The sequence below is a fragment of the Muscardinus avellanarius genome (genome assembly GCF_963383645.1).
Source record: "Muscardinus avellanarius genome assembly, chromosome: 11".
NCBI lineage: Eukaryota > Metazoa > Chordata > Mammalia > Rodentia > Gliridae > Muscardinus > Muscardinus avellanarius.
This window is the reverse complement of record NC_137797.1, coordinates 10,011,772-10,030,417: the sequence shown is the minus strand read 5'-3', so window position 1 is coordinate 10,030,417 and position 18,646 is coordinate 10,011,772. Positions and strand designations below refer to the sequence as shown.

At 62.5% G+C, this 18,646-nt stretch overlaps 1 protein-coding gene across 1 annotated transcript; it reads right to left on the bottom strand.

Moving 5' to 3' along the window:
• Window positions 1–3,242: 3,242 nt before the first annotated feature.
• PDGFB (platelet derived growth factor subunit B) lies at window positions 3,243–18,068 on the bottom strand (the record flags this gene model as incomplete). The annotated part of the gene is made up of 6 exons (XM_080704782.1): window positions 17,937–18,068; window positions 10,064–10,160; window positions 8,054–8,131; window positions 6,574–6,779; window positions 5,597–5,741; window positions 3,243–3,364 (listed from the first exon to the last, which is right to left on the bottom strand). Exons 1-6 carry the CDS (start codon window positions 17,997–17,999, stop codon window positions 3,243–3,245), a joined length of 711 nt encoding a protein of 236 aa, XP_080560908.1. The 5' UTR covers window positions 18,000–18,068.
• Window positions 18,069–18,646: the final 578 nt, after the last annotated feature.

Genomic DNA, 18,646 nt, shown 5'->3' with positions numbered 1-18,646 from the left:
AGAGTGCTGGGATTACAAATGTGCGCCATCACGCCCAGCTCCCAGCCCTTTTTTGTTTATTTTGTTCTTAGCTTATTTTTTTTCCAGGGAGTCTTTTTTTTTTTTTTTTTTTTTGTCTTCTTGGAACTGGGGATGGAACCCAGAGCAACACACCTGCAAAGCAGGCGCTTTGCCACTGAGCCACACCCCAGCCTTATTTTGTATTTTGAAGCAGGGTCTCGCTAAGTTGCTGAAAGTCTCCCTGGGTTTCTGAGGCTGGCCTCAAATCTGTGATCCTCCTATTTCAGCCTCCCAAGTACCGGGATTATAACTGTGCGCCACTGCGCCCAGCGCATTGTTTTGTTTGGGGGGGAAGATGCTGAGCTTGCAAGGTGACAGGCCCATGCTCCTGAGAGAGGAGGGCTGCGGGCTGCGGGCTGCGGCGGGGGCAGAGGAGGCTCTTGAGGGGAAACAAGGCCCGAGGGAGCAGAGGAGTGTCCACCGTCTCCTTCCCAAGGAAAACAGGGTGAGCAAGTAGTATTCAGTGCAGCTGCAAGGCCAGAAAAAAAAAAATTAGAGGAACTCAAACAGCAGGAATAAACCTTTCTTGGTTGACTAAAAGCTCCCAAGCTGGGCAGTCCAGGCGCGCGGCCGGCCCACGCCACCCTCAGCACTTCACCTCTGCCTCATGGCGCAGGGTCACTCTCTGTGCAGACAGCACGCCTGTGTCACCAACGGTGCCGGGGATGGCGGAAGGAAGGGACCCTTCTCCCCAGTGGAGGGAGGGGCTGCTGGAAGACGGCTGTTTTAGCCTGGCGGGTCTAAGACCCCCAGGCCCCAGAAGCCCCCGGGCTGGCCATGCTGCTGCGGGGGTGGGCACGGAGGAAAGGCAGGCGGCTCCGCCGGGAGGGTCCTCCAGCCGTCCACCGCCACGCAGCAGCCAGCTGTGGGCAGCTGCCGCGGTGCCCCGTGGGGCCCCCAGCCGCCCTCTGGTTTCCGTCTCTTGATGGCGCCCTCCTCTCCCTCCTCCCAGCAGTCTTCCCTGGCTCTCCGGGAGCTCAGAATACTGCAGAGTGTGAGGACAGGGAGGGCCCCACAGGCAGTGCTGTGCGGGCAGGGGCAGGAGGTCGGCGCTGCCCACCCCACCAAGGGTGGAGGCCGCCGGCCACGTGTAGGGTCCAGGGTGGATTCCAATGAAATCGCTGTGACCTAAGGCACAGCTGGGTACGGAGGCGCAGGCCTGTAATCCCTGTACTCGGGAGGCTGAGACAGGAGGACGGACAGTTCAAGGGTAGCCTCGCAAGTAGTGCGACTCATCGACCTAGCAAGGCCCTGTTTCCAAATATGACATAAAAAATCGGGCTAGAGGGTGTAGCACAAAGGCAGAATGCTTCTGGGTTCAATCCCCAGGAACACACACACACACACACACACACACACACACACACACGCAGGTGGCAGGGATCAGGATGGGGAGTGAATACGTTAATGAAGGAGTCAGGTAACCAGGCAATCGCTCGGACCTCAAACGGTGCCCAGTCTAGCCTCCGTCTGGGCACTCTATCTAGTGTCTGTCTGGCTTTGTTACAAACTGCCCCTTTGATGAGTCCTGGGCTCTGTGGCGCAGGCGGCACCCGCAGCAGATATTCCCTAGGGTGGGCTCCCAAGTCTTTGCACTAGAGAAAGCTGGGGGTGGGGGTGCAGCTCGGTGGTCGAGCCTGTGCGGGGCAGGTGTAAGGCCCTGGGCTCCATCCCCAGCACCAAAAAATAACAAGTAAAAAGGTCAGTAGGGCATGGTGGCACAGGCCTGTAATCCCAGGACTTGGGAGGCTGGGACAAGCGGATCACAGGTTCCAAGCCAGTCTCAGCGACTTAGTGAGACTCTGCTTCGTATAGGAAATGGAAATATATATATATTAAAAAGGAAGGGCTAGCTCAGAGGGAGAATACCCCTGAGTTCAGGCCCCTGCACCATAAAACAAATGAAGGAAGCATAAAGCAGAGACCTTGGGCCGAACCTCGGAGACCAGGAGTGCGGCCAGATGGGCGGGCAGCGCCCACGGCGGGCTGCCCGCGCCGCTGCCGACGCGAGAGGTTAACGCTGCGCTCGATGCCAACACAGACCTCCAGTGGATTCGTTTGGTTTTGTGGTTATCTTTTTTTTTTTACAACTTTAAATACGGAATATAAATAAATTTTACATTTAAAAAATAAAAGTAAAGCCCCCAAAAATATAATCACCGACTTTACAAACGGAAGAAAGCAGGGTCGAGGGGGGAGCGGTGGGAGGCAGGAAGGCAGGAGGGGCTCGGCCCACCGTCCCTCTCCTCTCCTCGAGCCGGGTGGGGCTGGAGGACCTGGGGTGGGGGCTGCTCAGGGCCGAGGCCTGGGAACGGACAGGTTGCTCCCCACGACCCGGCAGCCTCGGTCCCACTGCTCCAAGCCACAGGCTGCGGGGGCACACAGACCCTACGCGTGAATTCGGTTCCCTTCCCTTGGACCCTTGACCTACATCTGCCAGAACTGTCAGGATAAAGACACAAATCGGCGCTGCGTGATGTGAGATGCTCCTGCGTGATGTGAGGTGCTCCTGCGCGCAGTGCGCACCCCGGATCCGCTGGGCGGGCCGCCTGCTGCCCCGGCCCCTGTCTTCGGCCCCAGGGAGCCATGTGGGGTCAGTGGAGCCGCAACCGAGGGTCCAGGAGCCCCTGGTGGGCAGGCTGTGGGGCCGGGACAGGGCGGCGCAGGGTGGAGGTAGACAGAAGCCTGCGGAGCGGGAGAGGCGCGGCGGCGGGTGGGAAGCACGCTCCCTGCGGCTCGGCCACCTGCCGAGGAGTCCAGGTCCTGGATGAGGGTCCTGGATTTCATCCGTATAAAACGCCCGGGGAGGGGCCGGCAGGCCGGGCCCTGGGTCCGCGCTCGCGCACCAGCCGCGGGCTTCCTCGCGGTCCGCGGCCGTCCCCTGGGCGTCCGGTCCCAGGTCCTGGGGTCGAGGAGCGGGCGCGGGGTGCGGGCCTTGGAGTCCTTCTCGTCGTCGGCGGGGCGGGAGGGCGGACGGTCGCGGAGGAGCGAGGGGAGCACCATTGCCGTCCGAATCAGGCATCGAGACAGACGGGCGGGGGACACATTATCACTCCAAGGACCCCATGGGGGCGATACAGCAAATGCCATGTTAAATAACCCTGCGGAGGGGAGAGGTCAGAGCGTGCCGGCCGCCCCGCCCGCCCGCCCGCCGGCCGTCCGGCCTCACCTGCTCCGGAGCCCTAGGCCCCCAGCGCCTTCCCCGCGCCGCCCAGAGTGTGCTTGAGCTTCCGGCGCTTCCCCTGGGGGGGCCGGCGGACCCGCACCGTGCGCACCGCCACCCGGGTCTGGGGCGTCTTGGCTGCTGGAGAGGAGGAGAGCGCGGTGAGGAGCCGGCCGGGTGTCCGCCCTCGCCCAAGTCTGCGGTGAGCCGCCCTGCCCGCCCCGGACCCACAGCCCGCAGCTGGCCGGCCTCGGGCCCTTCCTCGACCTCCCGGGCCTCAGTTTCCCCATCTGTGAGATGGGGTCAGAAGCCATCACAGGCTCCAGTCACTGGCAAAGCTCTCTGAGAGGTCCCTGATGAGGGCCGGGGGGTTAAATACGGGGAGTCAGCCGGGCGTGGTGGTGCACACTTGTAATCCCAGCTCTTGGGAGGCTGAGACAGGAGGATCGAGTGAGGCTCTCAGCGACTTAGTGAGACCCTGTTTCCAAATAGAATATAAAATAGGTATGGGGGTGTAGCCCGGAGGTAGAAAGCCCCTGGGTTCTACCCTCAGTACCACCAAAAAATAAAATAAATAAATAAATAAATAAATAAATAAATAAGGGGAGTCTTGGCCACCCCAGCAAGCCCAGGGCACTGCAGCCGTGTCCTGCTCTCTAGGAACCCCTTGGAAGATCACACAGAATGCCTAATAAACTACGCCCATTTTACACACGAAGAACAGCATCTTTCCTTCCCGGAGAAGTCACTTTCCATAAAAGTAGATAAATATTTTGCAACATGTCAGTTTGAAGCCATCAGGGATCAGCCTTCCCGGGCCTCCAGAGAAGAGGCTCAGCTCAGGACCAGGGGAGGCCCTGCCTCTAGGGGTTTGTCAAGGAGAGGTGAGGGCGAAAAGACCTGCCTGCGGCTGGCCCAAGCAGCCACTGAGGATCTACACTCATCTATCTGATTTTTTAAAATGTTCAAGCCGGGAGTGGTGGCGCACGCTTGTAATCCCCGCTCTTGGGAGGCAGACACAGGAGGATCGCGCAGGTTCGAAGCCAGCTGCGCGCGCTGGCTTAGGAGACCCTGTTTCCAAATAAAAATGTAAAAATAGGTCTGGAAGTGTAGCCCGGAGGTAGAAGGGCTTCCAGGAACCCCAGTACCACCAAAAAAAAGAAGTAAAATCGGGTTGGGGGGTGTAACTTGGAGGTAGAACGCCTCTGGGGTCCCTTCGCAGTACCCAAATAATTAATAAGTAAATAAGCAATGTTCACGTCGCAGTCTTGACTTGACGACTGGTCCTCTCACAAGACATTTGAGCCGACACTCGAGAGCTCGCTCCGGGCTAGGGTCTAGTGCTCGCCACCTTAACTTAGGGCCTTCACCTCTCTGTGCTCCAGCCGCCCGTTTGTACCCAAGGACTGAATCGCAAGGTCACATTCCAGAGCTAAAATCTAAAAACCCTTCTAAAGAAATACGACAAGATGGGCGCCAGAGAGCTGTCGGGTGGGGCAGGAGACACCAGGCTCTGGCCACGCCCGGCTCCGGGTCAGCTGTGCGCCCTGGGCGAGACCCCAGTGCCTCTGGGCCAGGAGAAGGGGCCGGACCAACCCGGGTCTCTTTCGAGTCAAATCTAACTGTACCCCTCAAACGGGGATCTCAGGAAACCTCCCAACAGGGACAAGTCCAGTCCCCATCGCCGCCCTGGCCGCCTGGCTGCCCCGCCTGTCCTTGCCGAGGGCTCACTACTTCACACGGCGGCCAGCACCCATGGACCCCTGGTGGGTCACCAGCTTTTCTGTACATGGAGCTAAGACCTCTGTCCCCTGGGGGGCTTTTCCCAGTGGGCCTAGTTCCCCCTCTAAAGCCACCAGAAGCTAGTCTGGTTCCTTGTCCCAGAGCAAGCTGTCAGATCCCCGAAGGCCACATGCCTGGTTTCGCCACCAGTCCGTGCATTCATGCAGTGAAGCGGGGGTGGGGGCTGTGGTGGCAAGACTGGAAACCGGGCTGCTCCGGGCAGGGGGCAGGGAAAGACCTCTAGGGGGAAGTGTCTTCTGAGCTGAGATCCAAACCAAGAAGGAGCTAGGCTCATAAAGAGCTGGAAGAAGTGCAGTTCAGAGGGACCAGTGTGTGCAAAGGCCCTGAGGCAGAGATGCATTCAGCTGCTTGAGGCACCAGCCCAGCCAGGATGGCCTAAGTCCAGGGGACTGGCTGCTGGCGGGGTCACAGGGCCAGCTGGGGGCTACATCCTCACGCCTGGCTGCTCAGGTGGCGAGGGGTCTGGATTGTTCTCCGTGGGCTGGAAAGCCCCAGGAGAGTTTGGCCGGGGTATGCCCGAGCCCTCTGCCAGGGCGGAGAGCCTCGGAGCAGACCCTGGGAGGCAGTTACCTCGCGGCTCCTGGGAGCCCCCCGGGCTTCGGGTCACAGGCCGCATGGACGCCACGGTCTCACACTTGCAGGACAGGTGGTCTTCCAGGGTCACCGTGGCCTTCTCGAAGGTCGGCTTCTTCCGCACGATCTGGATCTTCCTCACCTGGGGGACGGAACCGACAGGCCAGCTGTGCAGAGGCCGCACGCGCCGCGCCTGCTCTGCCCACCGGGCTCGCCTTCCTCGAAAGCCCAGGGAGGATGGCGGGCCTTGCCCTCTGCCCCTGGGGGCTTTTCCATCAAAACAAGCCCCGACCTGGCCTGGCACTTCCGGTGGAGCACAGGGGCCGCCGTGTCCTCATTCCCGGACCGCCCGCCCGCCAGGGGCAGGAGATGCTTGTCTGGAAGGAAGTGGGGGGGCCCGATCCATGAGGGAGCAGGAAGGGGGGTCAGCTGTCAGGTGTCCAGCCGCAGGGCGGGAAGGGCTGGAGACAGGAGGCACCACGACAGCGGTGGCAGGGTGGAGCGTGACGTGTGTCTCAGGCCGGGGATGGAGGGTGGGCAGGTGCGTCGGCCACGGGCCGCAAAACCCCGGCGGCGGCCGGGCTCCTCCAGGCCTGCGACGCCGCAGTGTCTGGCGTCTGTACCCACTCACTCCAGAAAAAAGGGGGAACCAGCACCCGGCCATCAGCAGGGAGGCTGCCCTGGCTCTCATGATGCCATCGCCTGGACGGTCCTCCGCACCCTTTAAAGTCACAGCTTGCCAAAAGGACGCCACAAAGCGCAGGGCCCGGCCTGGGCCTTTCCCGAGAGCCACGGGTAGGGGGAATTCTGGGTGAACCTGGGCGGCCACCCAGAACATTCTGAGTGTCCGATGTCTGTAGGCCGTGTCTGCGGCTTTGGGTGACTCTGGCCTCCTCAGAGGACTCGGGTCGGCCTCAGCACACCTGTCCCGCGCGCGTCCCCAGAGCGCCCCTCCCTGGACGGCCGGGGCGCACCTGCACGAGCCGCAGGTGCACCTGCGTGGGGCGGCATTGCACTTTGCGGTTGTTGCAGCAGCCGGAGCAGCGCTGCACCTCCACGCAGGGCGGCCACACCAGGAAGTTGGCGTTGGTGCGGTCCACCAGGAGCCGCGAGATCTGGAACACCTCGGTGCGTGTCTTGCACTCGGCGATCACCGCCGGCTCGGCCGCCGCCAGGGCGCCTGTGGGAGAGGACGCCTGGTCAGGGGGGTCATCACCCCAGATGGTGGGCCGGGGGGGCGTCAAGTCCTGGCAGGTGGCCGAGGCCCTGTAAGCCTCGGTTTCCCCATCTGAAAATGGGGTTGGTGGGCTCTACACTCAAGACCCATGGGTAGGCTCATTCAGCGTGCGGTAGTAAATGCACATTTCCTCGCTCTGGTTCACAAGTGCTGTATTCTACGCACACTGCGACCCTCTCGTGGCGCCCTCTGACACCGTCGCCTGTTCTATTTCTTGGGGGTTGAGGGGGGCGAAGCTCAGGGCCTCAGAACACCCGATAAGGGCTCTACTGCGAGCTCAACCACACACTTTCAGCTATCTTTGAGTGGTTGCCCCTTTCAAATCCTCCACGGCCTCATCCATGAAATGGGACGGAAGTGGCGCTTCTCCCCTGAGGTCTAGGGAGGAAGGGGAGAGGATGGAGCCCGGCAGCTGGCCTGCGCTAGGCCAAGGCCAACGTGGGGCCACTGGGGTAATTCACACGCACAGAAACAGGCTTGGAGCCGGGCGTGGTGGCGCATGCTTGTAATCCCAGCATTTGGGAGGCTGAGACAGGAGGATTGCACAGGTTTGAAGCCAGCCTCAGCTGTTTAGTGAGGCTCTCAGCAACTTAGCGATATCCTCTTTCCAAATAAAGAATAAAAAAACAAGGCTGGGGGTGTGGCTCAGAGGTAGAATGTCCCTAGGTTCAATCCCCAGTACTGTAAAAAAAAAAAAAAAAAAAAGAAAGAAAAAGAAAAAACAAAACCTGAGGCTCAGAGGGCTAAATGAACCAGCCGACTTCCCAGACCAAGGGCTGGGGCTCAGATTCTTATCCACAGGCTCCCCTGGGTGGATGTTGGGTGTCTGGGGGACTGCAGGTGGGTAACGAGGAGGCGGGGCCTGGTGATCATCTGGCAACCTGCTGGAGGCGGCCCTGGGCCTGCATGGCGGCGCGCCTACTGCCCAGGCCAGGTCTGGCCCCCATCAGGGTCCATCTCTGCCGTCTATGTGCAGAGCAGAGGACCTGGTCCTCCAGGCCAGCTGTGGGCCCTCTCCTCCACCCTCTCTGGGTGTCCAGCGACGTGGGGCTGCATTCCGGGTGGAAATAAGGAATAAATGAGTGTAACGTGCTATATTTAGGAAACATCGTGCAGGGACAGGGCTCCGTGACTCAACATCAAGGGTGCTGCTGGCGCTGCCCTAGTTCAACTCGGCCTGCGCGTGGGGGAGGGCTCGGTGACCCCAGCCTCCTTACCCAGGCTCCTCCTCCCGCGTGCTGAGCTCCCCTGGCCTCCGGGGAGGGGCCGCGTCACGTTGAGCTCCGGCTCGGCCTCTGTGGAGAGGGCACAGGAGAGGGCACAGACTCTGTGAGCGCCGCCGGTGGGCTCGGGAGGGACCCCTCACCTCAGCGCTCCTGAACCTAGGCCCTGGCTCCGAGGAGGGGCCGGCCAGGTGAATCCCACGGCAGCCGCATGGCTGGGGGCCCCATCTGTTCCTTGGGGGGCCTCCAGCTCCACATTGGACCCTTCAGCCACATTTTTGGCCAGAACCCATGTCAATGGAGTTAAAAATAACCTTTCGCTTTGCTGGTGCAGGAGAACCCAGGCCTGCTGGGTGGGGCGAGGGCCTTCCCAGTGCCCCTGCACCCTGGTTCCCACAGGAAGTGCTGAATGGAGAAATTCCCAGAATCCCCGGGGGGCCAGGCCCTGCACAGCCCCTCTGGAGCCGGACAATGGCCCTGCTGGGCAGGAGAGAGAGGGATGGGTGGGAGCTGAAAGAGAAGGGGTTGGGCGTGGGCCTGCTGGCCTGGGGGCTGTGCCTGTGGGCCCTGGGCCCTGCCTGGCCTGGCTCCCCTCCTGCCTCTGTTTCCCTCCTCCTCCTCCTCCTCCTCCTCCTCGCCTTTGCTGCTGACTCCTCTGCAGCTAACTGCAGCTCCCCTCTGCAGGCCGCGGCTCTCACCTCTGCTACCACAGGTCCCCTCTGACTGGCAGCTGGGAAGGAAGGGGTGGGAGGGAGCAGGCTCTGAGCCTGGCCTTGAGGGTGGACAGCCTGGTCCACCCGCCCGCCCCCGCCGGGTGTCAGACACAGGCGCTGCGGGGCCTGCTGCTCAGCACCCCTGGGACCCTGCTTGGAGCAGACCATCCCTCCCGCGGGCAGCCATGACTGGTCCACTTCCGTCCAGCCCGAAGGCTCCCTTCTCCCTTGCCAGCTGACCGTCTGTCCCTCTCCCTGCCTTTCGCCCTGCCATCTCTGGAATGTCCCGTGGGGAGGGATTGGGGAAGATGTGCTTTGTGGAAAGGCTAGGTTGCTTAGGAGAAATAGCCACATGGTTGCCTCGGAACAGGCCAGCCATTGAAGGCCTCGTGTCTGAGGCCTCGACCCCTACCAGGGTGTGGAGGGGCTGCCCGAAGGGGGGGGCGGAGGGCCTTGGAAAGAAGCAGGAGAGAAGCTAAATTTGGAAGTTGCCCATTGTGCGCCCGGGCTGGCCAGCCGGGCACGGGGCGGGGGCCCTGGTGAACAATAGGTGGGCCCAGCTGGGCCCGCCTCGCTGCCCCCCAGCCCAGGCACCGTTGAAAGGGCCCGGGGATGCCTTTGCGAGGGAGCCAGGGGCCCAACAGGGAGAGGAGACAAAGGCAGGAAAAGCTGTTCCCCCGCAGATAGCGACTGGGCAAGGGTTACAAAGAGACAGCGACAGAGCCCCAGAGGGAAGGGGACGGGTGTGGAGGGGGCTGCTGACCAGGACTCCAGGGACCGGGCCAGAGGTTAGAATAGAATGGAATTTGCTCTGAAGACAGCGTTTATAAATACATTCCCAGCCCGGCCCGCCGGCCGCGCCACGTGTGTGCCACAAAGCACGTGCCTCTGCTGCGCGCTCCCCGGCACCGGCAGGGCGGTGGCCATGCAGGCCAGGTGTCCCCGGGAGACCTCGAAGCCTGGGCCCTGGGCCAGAAGGGCAGGGAGATGGCTCCCCGGCACCACCCTCCCGGGCTGCATCCGCACCTGGACAGACACTCAGCCCACGCCCCGGCACCCTCTCCTGCCTGGCCGCTCCCAGCACCCGCCCTCTGTATGGGCCAGAGCTACACGGGCTTCTGCTACCACACCCCAAATCCCAGGTGCCAACCCGCCGGCCTACTTGGCCGGCCCTGAGCAGGTGTGGCCGGGCTGCTGCCCTGAGCCAAGGTTCTCTGGATGCCAGAGAGGAAGGAGCCCCTGCCCCTCCTCCCGCCCCCAGGGCCCTGAGCCCCAGGAGGATTCCATTTACCTACGGAGTCTCCGTGCAGCAGACGCTGGAGGTCATCGAAGGAGCGGATGGAGTGGTCACTCAGCATCTCGTAGAGTTCCTCAGGAATGGGGTCCCCCTGCCAGGCAGATGCCAGGAGCCTGAGCGCCAGCCAGGGGCTTCCCCAGCACCGTGCTCCCCCCACGGCACGTTCCGACAGGGCCCCCGGGTCACCAGCGATGATCAGGCCGGGGCAGGTGAGGGTTCCGTGCCGCACCCCAGGCCGAGCCCTCCCTGGGTTCCCAGCGTGTTCCCAGGTAGGCTTGCTGTCCACGCCCGTCCGTCCTCAGACCGCAGGTCTCGGGAAGGCTCCCACCAACCTCCACACCTTCTCCTTCCACACCTGCCAGCTAAGGACAGTGGGCACTGGTCACAGGCCACTGAGCTGCCCCACGTTACAGACGACAGGACAGAGGCGCAACCAGGGACCGCCGTGTGACCAGGCTCCTACAGCCCACCCTCAGCAGAAGCTGCGCTCAAAGCCAAGGCGAGGAGCAGAGGAGCCCGCACTCCAGCCTCCCAGGGCCCCAGCTGAATAATCCTAGTAATCGCTTGCAAAGCAGGTGGTCTCAGGGGACCGCGCGCTCTGGGGATTCATGCAGAGAGAGGGAATCCTCAGACCCGGTCAAGAAACCTGAACGGCACCCGTGCCCCATCAAACCCTATTTTTAGAGCCCCTCTGGCCTGTCACCAAATGCACTTGAAGCTTAATAAGCACTTTATCAGGCCAGCTCGGAGCCGGCTTCCTCCAGGGAAACCGCAGGGTCCACGGCAACATGTGGACGGCCTGATAGGAAGGTCACTGCCACAGTCCCCGCGCTCCCAGGGGACCCCAGGGCTGGGGCCAAACGTCCTGAGAGAGAGGCGTTTCAGTGAACAGCAGAGGGACCCTGGTCCTGCGCGCAGGCCGCGGGAGGGAGAGCAGAGAGAGGGGGTCACCTCAGCCCGGGCCGGCTCCCCACAGCTATGTCTTCCCCCCAGGAGCCAGGCGCTGTGGCTCAGGAGGCTGAGGCAGGAGGATGATTGGAGCCCAGGAGTTCGAGGCCAGCTAAGCCCCGTCTCAAAGGCAGAGCAAGCTTTGGGTCCTCAACCCTGGCCGTGGTATCTGGACACCCCACCAAGGTTGGGCTGTGCCCAGCACTGGCTCCCAGGTCACCCTGGGGAGTAGAGGAGCCAAGGTGGGGGTGCATGAGACCACCTGGAAGCGCGTCCCTTGCGTACCATGCACCCTGGGGCGGTCTGCAGGTGGCGGGTCCTTCCTTCAGAAGCCCACGCCGCCGCTCTGGGCAGGGATGTGCAGGTCAGAGCGGTGTGGGCCCAGCCGCCCTCTTGCTCTCTCCACCAGCTCCCAGCCAATTCACCCCAGCGCAGCGGAGAGCCCGCCGCCCGTGTCCTCCCAAAGCCCACAGAGTACCCAGCCCACAGAAGCCAGGTGGCCGGGGAACACCGGGAAGGCCACTCCCCCGAGTTCTGTCAACCGGGGACCTGGTAGTTGGGAGAGCTGAACTCTGTGCCTCCAACTGCTACCGCCGCTGGTCACCGCGGCTGGTCACCGCGGCTGGTCACCGCGGCTGGTCACCGCCCCTCTTGGTCTGACCCTGGCTCTCATCTGTGAATCAAGGGGTTCGATTCTATTCCATTCTCATTCTGCCCGGGAGAAGGAGCTGAGGAAAGCCAGAGGGAGGCGCCTGCCAGGCCTCCCTGGCTCGCCCGTGGACAGAGAACAATGATACTGTCGACCCCCCAGGGGAGGGGTCCAAAGGCCAAATGACACTTAGGCTGTGCCAAGATCTCCCTGCCCGCTGGGAGCTGGCTGCAGCTGCCTGCCATGCCGACCCCTGCACGGCCCCCTGAGAGTCGGACTGGGCCCCTGATGCCAAAAAGAAGAGCCCACGGCATGTAAACAGATGAGTGAGGAGCCCAGGACAAGACAGCAGAGGTGCTTCCCAGTACCCAGGAGACACTCAACGACTACTGCAGAATGCTCCAGGGGCTGCGTCTCTCGGTATGACTCACCCACCTCCTCCCCCAGGAAGGCTTCCTGGGATTCTCCTCCCCAACTCCCAAGCAAACCACATCCTGATGTCCGCTTTAAGCAGGGAGGCTGTTCCTGCACATGCTCCTGGTAATTTGTCCACTAGATGCCCGGAACCCACTATGACCCCCTGGACTTGATATAATAGCACAGCTAACATTTACCCACTACTGGCCACAGTACTAGGTACTGACTGAGCGACTTGCTGTATAAACCACCATGCTAAGGGGCGGGCAGGTGAGGAAACCAAGGCTTTGAGAAATTAAATAAATAGCTACCAGTGTAGAGGACCAGTAATCCAGAGCCCAACAGCCTACGATGTACAGGATGCCCCCTCCCCCATGAAGCACCACTAGGCCAGGCAAAGTAGCCCACACCTGTAAATGGGAGGCTGAGGCAGGAGGATCCCAGGTCCGAGGCCAGACTCAGCAACTTAGCGAGGCCCTCCACAATTTAGCAAGGTTCTTAGCAAATTTAGTAAGACACTGTTTTCATATAAAAAAAAAAAAAAGGGCTTGGGGTATAGCTCTAAGGTAGGATGCCCCTGGATTCAGCCCCCAGTATCAATCAATCAATCAATCAGGCATTACTCACCCCAAATGTGCAGAGACTGAAATACCCTGTAGGCAAGCCAGGTGTGGTGGCACAGGCTTGTAATCCCAGCATTTGGGAGGCTGAGAACGGAGGATCACGGTTCACGGACAGCCTCAGCTACTTAGTGAGGCCCTCCGCAACTTAGTGAGACCCTGTTTCAAAATAAAGAATAAAAAATAGGGCAGGGGGTGTAGCTTGGAGGTCAAATGTCTCTGGGTTCCATCTCCAGACCCACAAAAGAAAAAAAAAGAAAAGAAATACCCTGTAGGCAAGGCTATCAAGGCTCCTCACAGTAAATCTTTGAACTATCAAAAACCTCCACGTAAGCCAGGCGTAGTGGCACACTCTTGTAATCCCAGTATTTGGGAGGTTGAGATAGGATCGCGGTTCATGGACAGCCTCGGCTACTTAGTGAGGCCCTCTGCTGCCCAGTGAGACCCCGTTTCAAAATAAAGAATTAAAAAATAGGGCTGGGGGTGTAGCTCAGAGGTAGGATACCCCTGGGTTCCATCCTTAGTACTGCAAAAAAAAAAAAAAACCCTCAACTTCTTTCTTTCTCTTCTCCTTAATTCCTTCCTTCCTTCCTTCCTTCCTTCCTTCCTTCCTATTTATGGTACTAGGGATTGAACCCAAGGGCATTCTACCTCCAAGCTACACCAATAACCCTTTTATTTATTTTATTTTTAATTTTTAAAATTTTTGAAACATCTTAAGTTGCTAAATTGCTGAGGCTGGCCTCAACCCTACAATCCTGTCTCCGCCTCCCAAGTCCTGGGATGACAGGCGCGCACCAGCCCCCTTCTCTCGAGTCCCCAGGATTACTGGGGGCAGAGCTGCACCTGGCAGCACAGCCGGCAACCACCGGTCCTTAATAAAGGGCCGCTGCCACCGCCACTCATTCCCCAACGCGGCTCCTGTGAGTGGCGGCGAGTGGCACTTGTCCCCTGGCCCCGCGGTACAGGATGCTCTCAAGATGGCCACGTGTGGGCGAGGAGTGTTTGGCTTCCCATTCTCTGTGCTGGGCCACAGGAAGTGGCACCCGGGCCCACGCTGACACCACCTGGTGCCTGGGGGCTGGCGGGTCCCTTCCGGGACGGGGGTGGGTGGATGCGACACCCTGGGAGGTTCGCGGCACCTGTTTGGAAGCCGAGGCTGTGCCAGGTGTGGGTGAGGAGCGACCCAGAGCCTGGTTTTCCTGGCTGCGGGCTCCGGTGTCCCCACGGGCACTCCTGCACCCCCGGAGTGGGAAAGGGGCCTGGCGCCCCGAGGAAGCTGCCCCAGATCCACCTCAGGCCTGTGCCTCTGGCAGGGCGAGGACAAGGGGGGGGCCGGGAAGCACCAATGCCAACGGCCCCCCCGCCCCACTCCAGCTGCAGGAGGCAGGGAGGGCAGGAGTGAGCCAGAGGCCAGGTGAGTTACCTGCGCCCAACCAGGCTGCCAGATCAAAAGGGCCTGAGCCCCACCCCCCACCTGGGCCCCGGCACACACGCGTGCGCACACACACGCACACACGCGCGCGCAGCCTGCCTGCCACCGTGCTGGGCCCAGCAAGCCGGGGCGTTGTCTGCAGCTGGCAGAGGCAGAAGCAGATGAGGCGGCCTGGCAGTCTCCGGCCTTGTTTAGATGGGATGCCAACGCCACGCCCTTGGAAGAAGCCCTCTCTGGACAGACCACAGAAGCCATTTCAATCAGCTTTCCCCAGCTGGCTGTGCCTTCCTGCGGCTCCCCCCCTCCCACTCAGCCCCCCACCCCACTCCCACCCCCACCAACCAGCCCACCAGCCTCCCCCACCTCTTGCAGGAACAGGAGAAAACAGGAGAAAAACAGCCAAGCGAGAAGGGAGGAGCCAGCTCGGCGTGATGCCGCACGCTTGTAATCCTAGCACTTGGGAAGCTGAGACAGGAGGGTCACAGGTTCGAAGCCAGCCTCAGCAACCTAGCAAGACCATGATTCAAAACAAAAATTAGGGGAAAAAAAAAAAGCTGGGGTGTAGCTTGGAGGTCGAATGCACTCAGGTTCAATCCCCAGTACTGAAAAAATAAAAATAAAAATGAAGGAGAAAAAGAAAGGGCCCTTTGCTAGGCATGGTGGTGCACACCTGTAATCCCAGTACTTGGAAAGCTGAGACAGGAAGATTGCAGGTTGAAGGCTAGTGTCAGCAACGTAGCGAGCCCCTCAGCAACTCAGTGAGAACTTACCTCAAAATAAAAATAAAATAGGACTGAGGGTGTAGCTCAGAGATAGAACGCCCCTGGGTTCAATACCCAGGCCAAAATAACATATATAACATATATGAGATGTAAGTAATATGCAATATATATAACATATAATATAAATAAATAATATACTATATATAATATAGTATATATATTATATTGGTACTGAGGACTGAACTTGGTAGCATTCTACCTCTGAGCTACACCCCCAGCCTGCTTTATTTTTTTCCTGTTTTTTTTTCTCTTTTATTTTTTATTTTGAGACAGGGTCTCACTAAATTGCTGAGGCTGGCCTCCAGCCTGCATTCCTCCTGTCTCAGCCTCCCAAGTTCCTGAGATTACTCATGCGCACCACCACACCTGGCTCTTTTATCCTCCAAGCTAATAGCAACGGAGACCCGACTAGAAATACACAGAACATCTGCAGCCTGGTTGTCCTCCCGTGTCTTCCCCTCTGTCCTTTCCAATCCTGAGAGCCCAAGTCCCGAGAGGGAGACAGAGAAGAGACACATGGACTTATTTCTGTGACGGGTGGCGGGCTTGCCAGGCGGATGCCCGCAGGGCTGGGGCTGGTGAGGCTGGTTTGTAAAGCCTCTGGCCTCACCCGCCCACTCAGAGGGAGGACCGAGGCATAAGCTCTCCAACACAATTTGCACAGGTAATAACTAAATAAATCGGCAGGTGAGCATGGCTGTCACAGAAGGGCCTCTGAGAGGAGGGTTATGGTAAACACCTCCAATGTCTCTCCCTTTCCCCCCACCCACCCAGCACACACTTCCTGGCTCTGGCACCCCAGACTCCAAATTCTGTTTGACCTTGACCTCACGCACCTCCAGAGCTGGGGGATTTCAGTAAGTTCAGTTTCCTTTCCCCCAAAGGCCGCAAGCAAAGCAGGAGGAAGCCGGGTGGCTGGAGGCTGTGAACCCCCAGCTCCTTCCCGGCAGAAGGGTGCTGAGGCGTCACATGACAGTGGCGTCACCTTCCCCAGCCAGCTCAGCTCATGGAGAGGGCCTCGGAGGCCTCTGCAGGCCCCTGCCTGGCCACCTCCCAGCCCGGGGCGACCCCCGCCTAAGGCTGGGTGCGAGCCTGCTCCGGGCCAACTCCAGCGCCAAGCCCTCCAGTCTCCCTGCGCCGGGATCCGCTGGGATCCAGAGCTGGGCGGCCCCCCAAGAGGACACCTTGGGTTCCCATCTAGGCTTCTCCCCCGGGCCCACAGGCGAGTCGGGAGAGCGCTTCCTAAACTGGAGACACCTACAATCGGCTCCCGCAGCCATGTGTGCAAGGCTTAAAGTGAGGAGAAGGGCGGTTTCTGTGCACTGCCGCCGCCCCGGTGACATCCTCCTGGAGCTGCGGGGAGGAGGAGGAGGAGGAGGAGGTGGTGCTGGGAGAAGCTGGGAATGGCCAGGGGAGGCCTGGGAACGCCGCATCCAGCCGTGACAGGGCCGCCCGGCGCAGCTGGGTCAGCAGGGAGGAAAGCGGCCTGGGTGGGCGCGCCTCCGCGGCGGCCAGCTCCCTCCGGCCTTGCAGGTCCCAGCGCGGGCTGACCGGACCTGGACCTCCCCGCGCCCTCGGTCACATCAGCACCACACGGGGGTGGTTGAAAAAAGCCACGAAGGGGGGTAGTAAGACTGGAGGGGCGTCAAGCTGCTCCGACCGGGCCAAAAGAAACATTTTTTAAAGGTGCTGCGGAACCAGGACCTGCCCGGAGATCCCTCTCCCCGGGCCCCGGGAAGGGAACGGGGTCGCCGCGGGGGCGGCGCGCCGGCCGCGGCGGGCACACCTGTTGCGCGGGGGCGGGCACCTGGCGGCCCGGCCCGTGCACGTGCGTGGGTGCGCGCGCACGGTGCTCGGCCGCCCCGCAGGGCCGTGCGTGCGGGCGTGTGCGGCGCGCGCGTTCCCGCGTGTGCACGGGCGCGCGGCCTGGCCCCGGCAGTGCGCGCCCGCCGCCGCCGCCGGAGCATCGCCTCCGGCCAGGAGTGTGCGTGCGTGGGGTGAGTGAGCGCGTCGGGGGCCGCGCGGGGTGGGCTGCGGACACCGCCGCGGCCCCGAGCCTGGCCGGGGCGGCGGCCGGCGCCCCCTCCCCAGCAGCTGGCCGCGGCCCGGGGCGGCGGGAGGGCCTGCGGGCGGCGGACCCCCGCCCCCCTGCGGGTGCGGGCCGCGGAAGGGCGGGGCCCGGGGCCAGGCGGCCCCCGAGGAGCCCCGAGAACAAAAGGAGCCGGCCACGGCTCCTCCGCGGCCGCCACGACCTGCGCTGGCGGCCGCCCCCGCCCGGCCGCGCGCCTCCGGCCCGCCCCTTCCCACCTGGATCCCGGGTGCGCCGCAGCTCGCGGCGACGTGCGGCTGGGAGGGGCGGCGGCCCCGAGCCCGCCCCGCCGCTCCCGCTCCCGGCCCTGCACCCCTCCTCCTCGGCGGCGCGCCCCACGCCCTGCACCGGGCGCAGGTACGGCGGGGCCTCGGGCACACGCCGCCCGGGGCGCTGGATTCCTTGAGTCCCCCGCCCGCCCGCGTCCCTAAGCACCAAGTGTCTGCACCCGCCCGCGTCGCTGTGTGTCTGTCGGGGTCTCCCTGGGTCTCCCCCCTGGCCAAGACACAGCCGCGCCGGCACCGCGCTCGGGTGCCCGACCCCACGGAGGGCACCCGCCGGGGTGGGACCCGAGGCCCGGCGGAGGTCACGCTCGCGAGCTCACGCCTCCGCGGCAGGCGGGGTCCTGGGCAGGCCTGGCTCCTGCACCGGGCACCACCCCATCGCCCCTTCCCCCGGCAGGGAGGGAGCGTGTTCTCGGGTCGGGGCGCAGGGCCGCGCACACCTTCCCCAGACGCCGAGGGCTCGCGGGTGCAGGCCGGACCCCCGTGGGAGAGCCACCGCTGCTTGGAGCCGCCGCCGCCCACCCCGGCGCCCGGTGCCAGGCTCCCGGGCTGCAAGTCCAGAGTTCAGCGGAGGGAGGCGAGGCGCGGCCGGCGGGGCGGGGGTGGCGGAGGACAACCAGCCCCCGCCGCTGTCGCCACTCACCTCGGCGCTGGCCAGGCGCAGGTAGCAGCAGAGAGACAGGAAGAGCGCCCAGCAGCGATTCATGCCGACTCCGGGCCCGGCCCCGCGGGGCCCCGGACGCGTAGACGGAGCGCGCCGCCCCCGCGGCCAGGGTGGGGGGCTGGGCAGGAGGGTGGGCTCCGCTCGGGTCCGCGGCGATCAGGCGCTCAGGCCGCTGCAGCCGCCGCCGCGGCTCACCCGCATGGCCCCCGGGCGCCGCCGCCCCCGGCCCCGGCTCCGTCGCCGGGGGGCTGGGGAGGACCTGGGCACGGGACCGGGGTCCGAGGCCGCTACCTGGGCGGATCCCGAGCCCGCGCGGGCATCCACGGCCGGGGGGCTGCGTCGCGAGCCAGCCGAGGCGGGCGTCTAGCCGTGCGGGGGCGCGCAGGGGACTCCAACCTCCGCGAGGAAGAGCAACGCGGCGGCCGGCGCCGGGTCTTCGCTCGCCGGCCCCAGGCGGTTCCTTCCGCCCGCCGGCTTAGCTTTTTTGCAACATTTTCTGGAACGGTCGCCCAAATCAGAAAGCGCCGAGCCGGGCACCTCAAAGCCCAAGTCTCCTCCAAAAAACTTTTTCCAAAGTTGGCTTTGCAGCGGCGGCCCGAACACCCGGGCAGGGAGCGGTGCAAACTCCCGCCCGGGCCGGGAGGGGGGGCGGGAGCGTGTGCGCCCTGGCGCGGGGCCCGGCGGCCGCA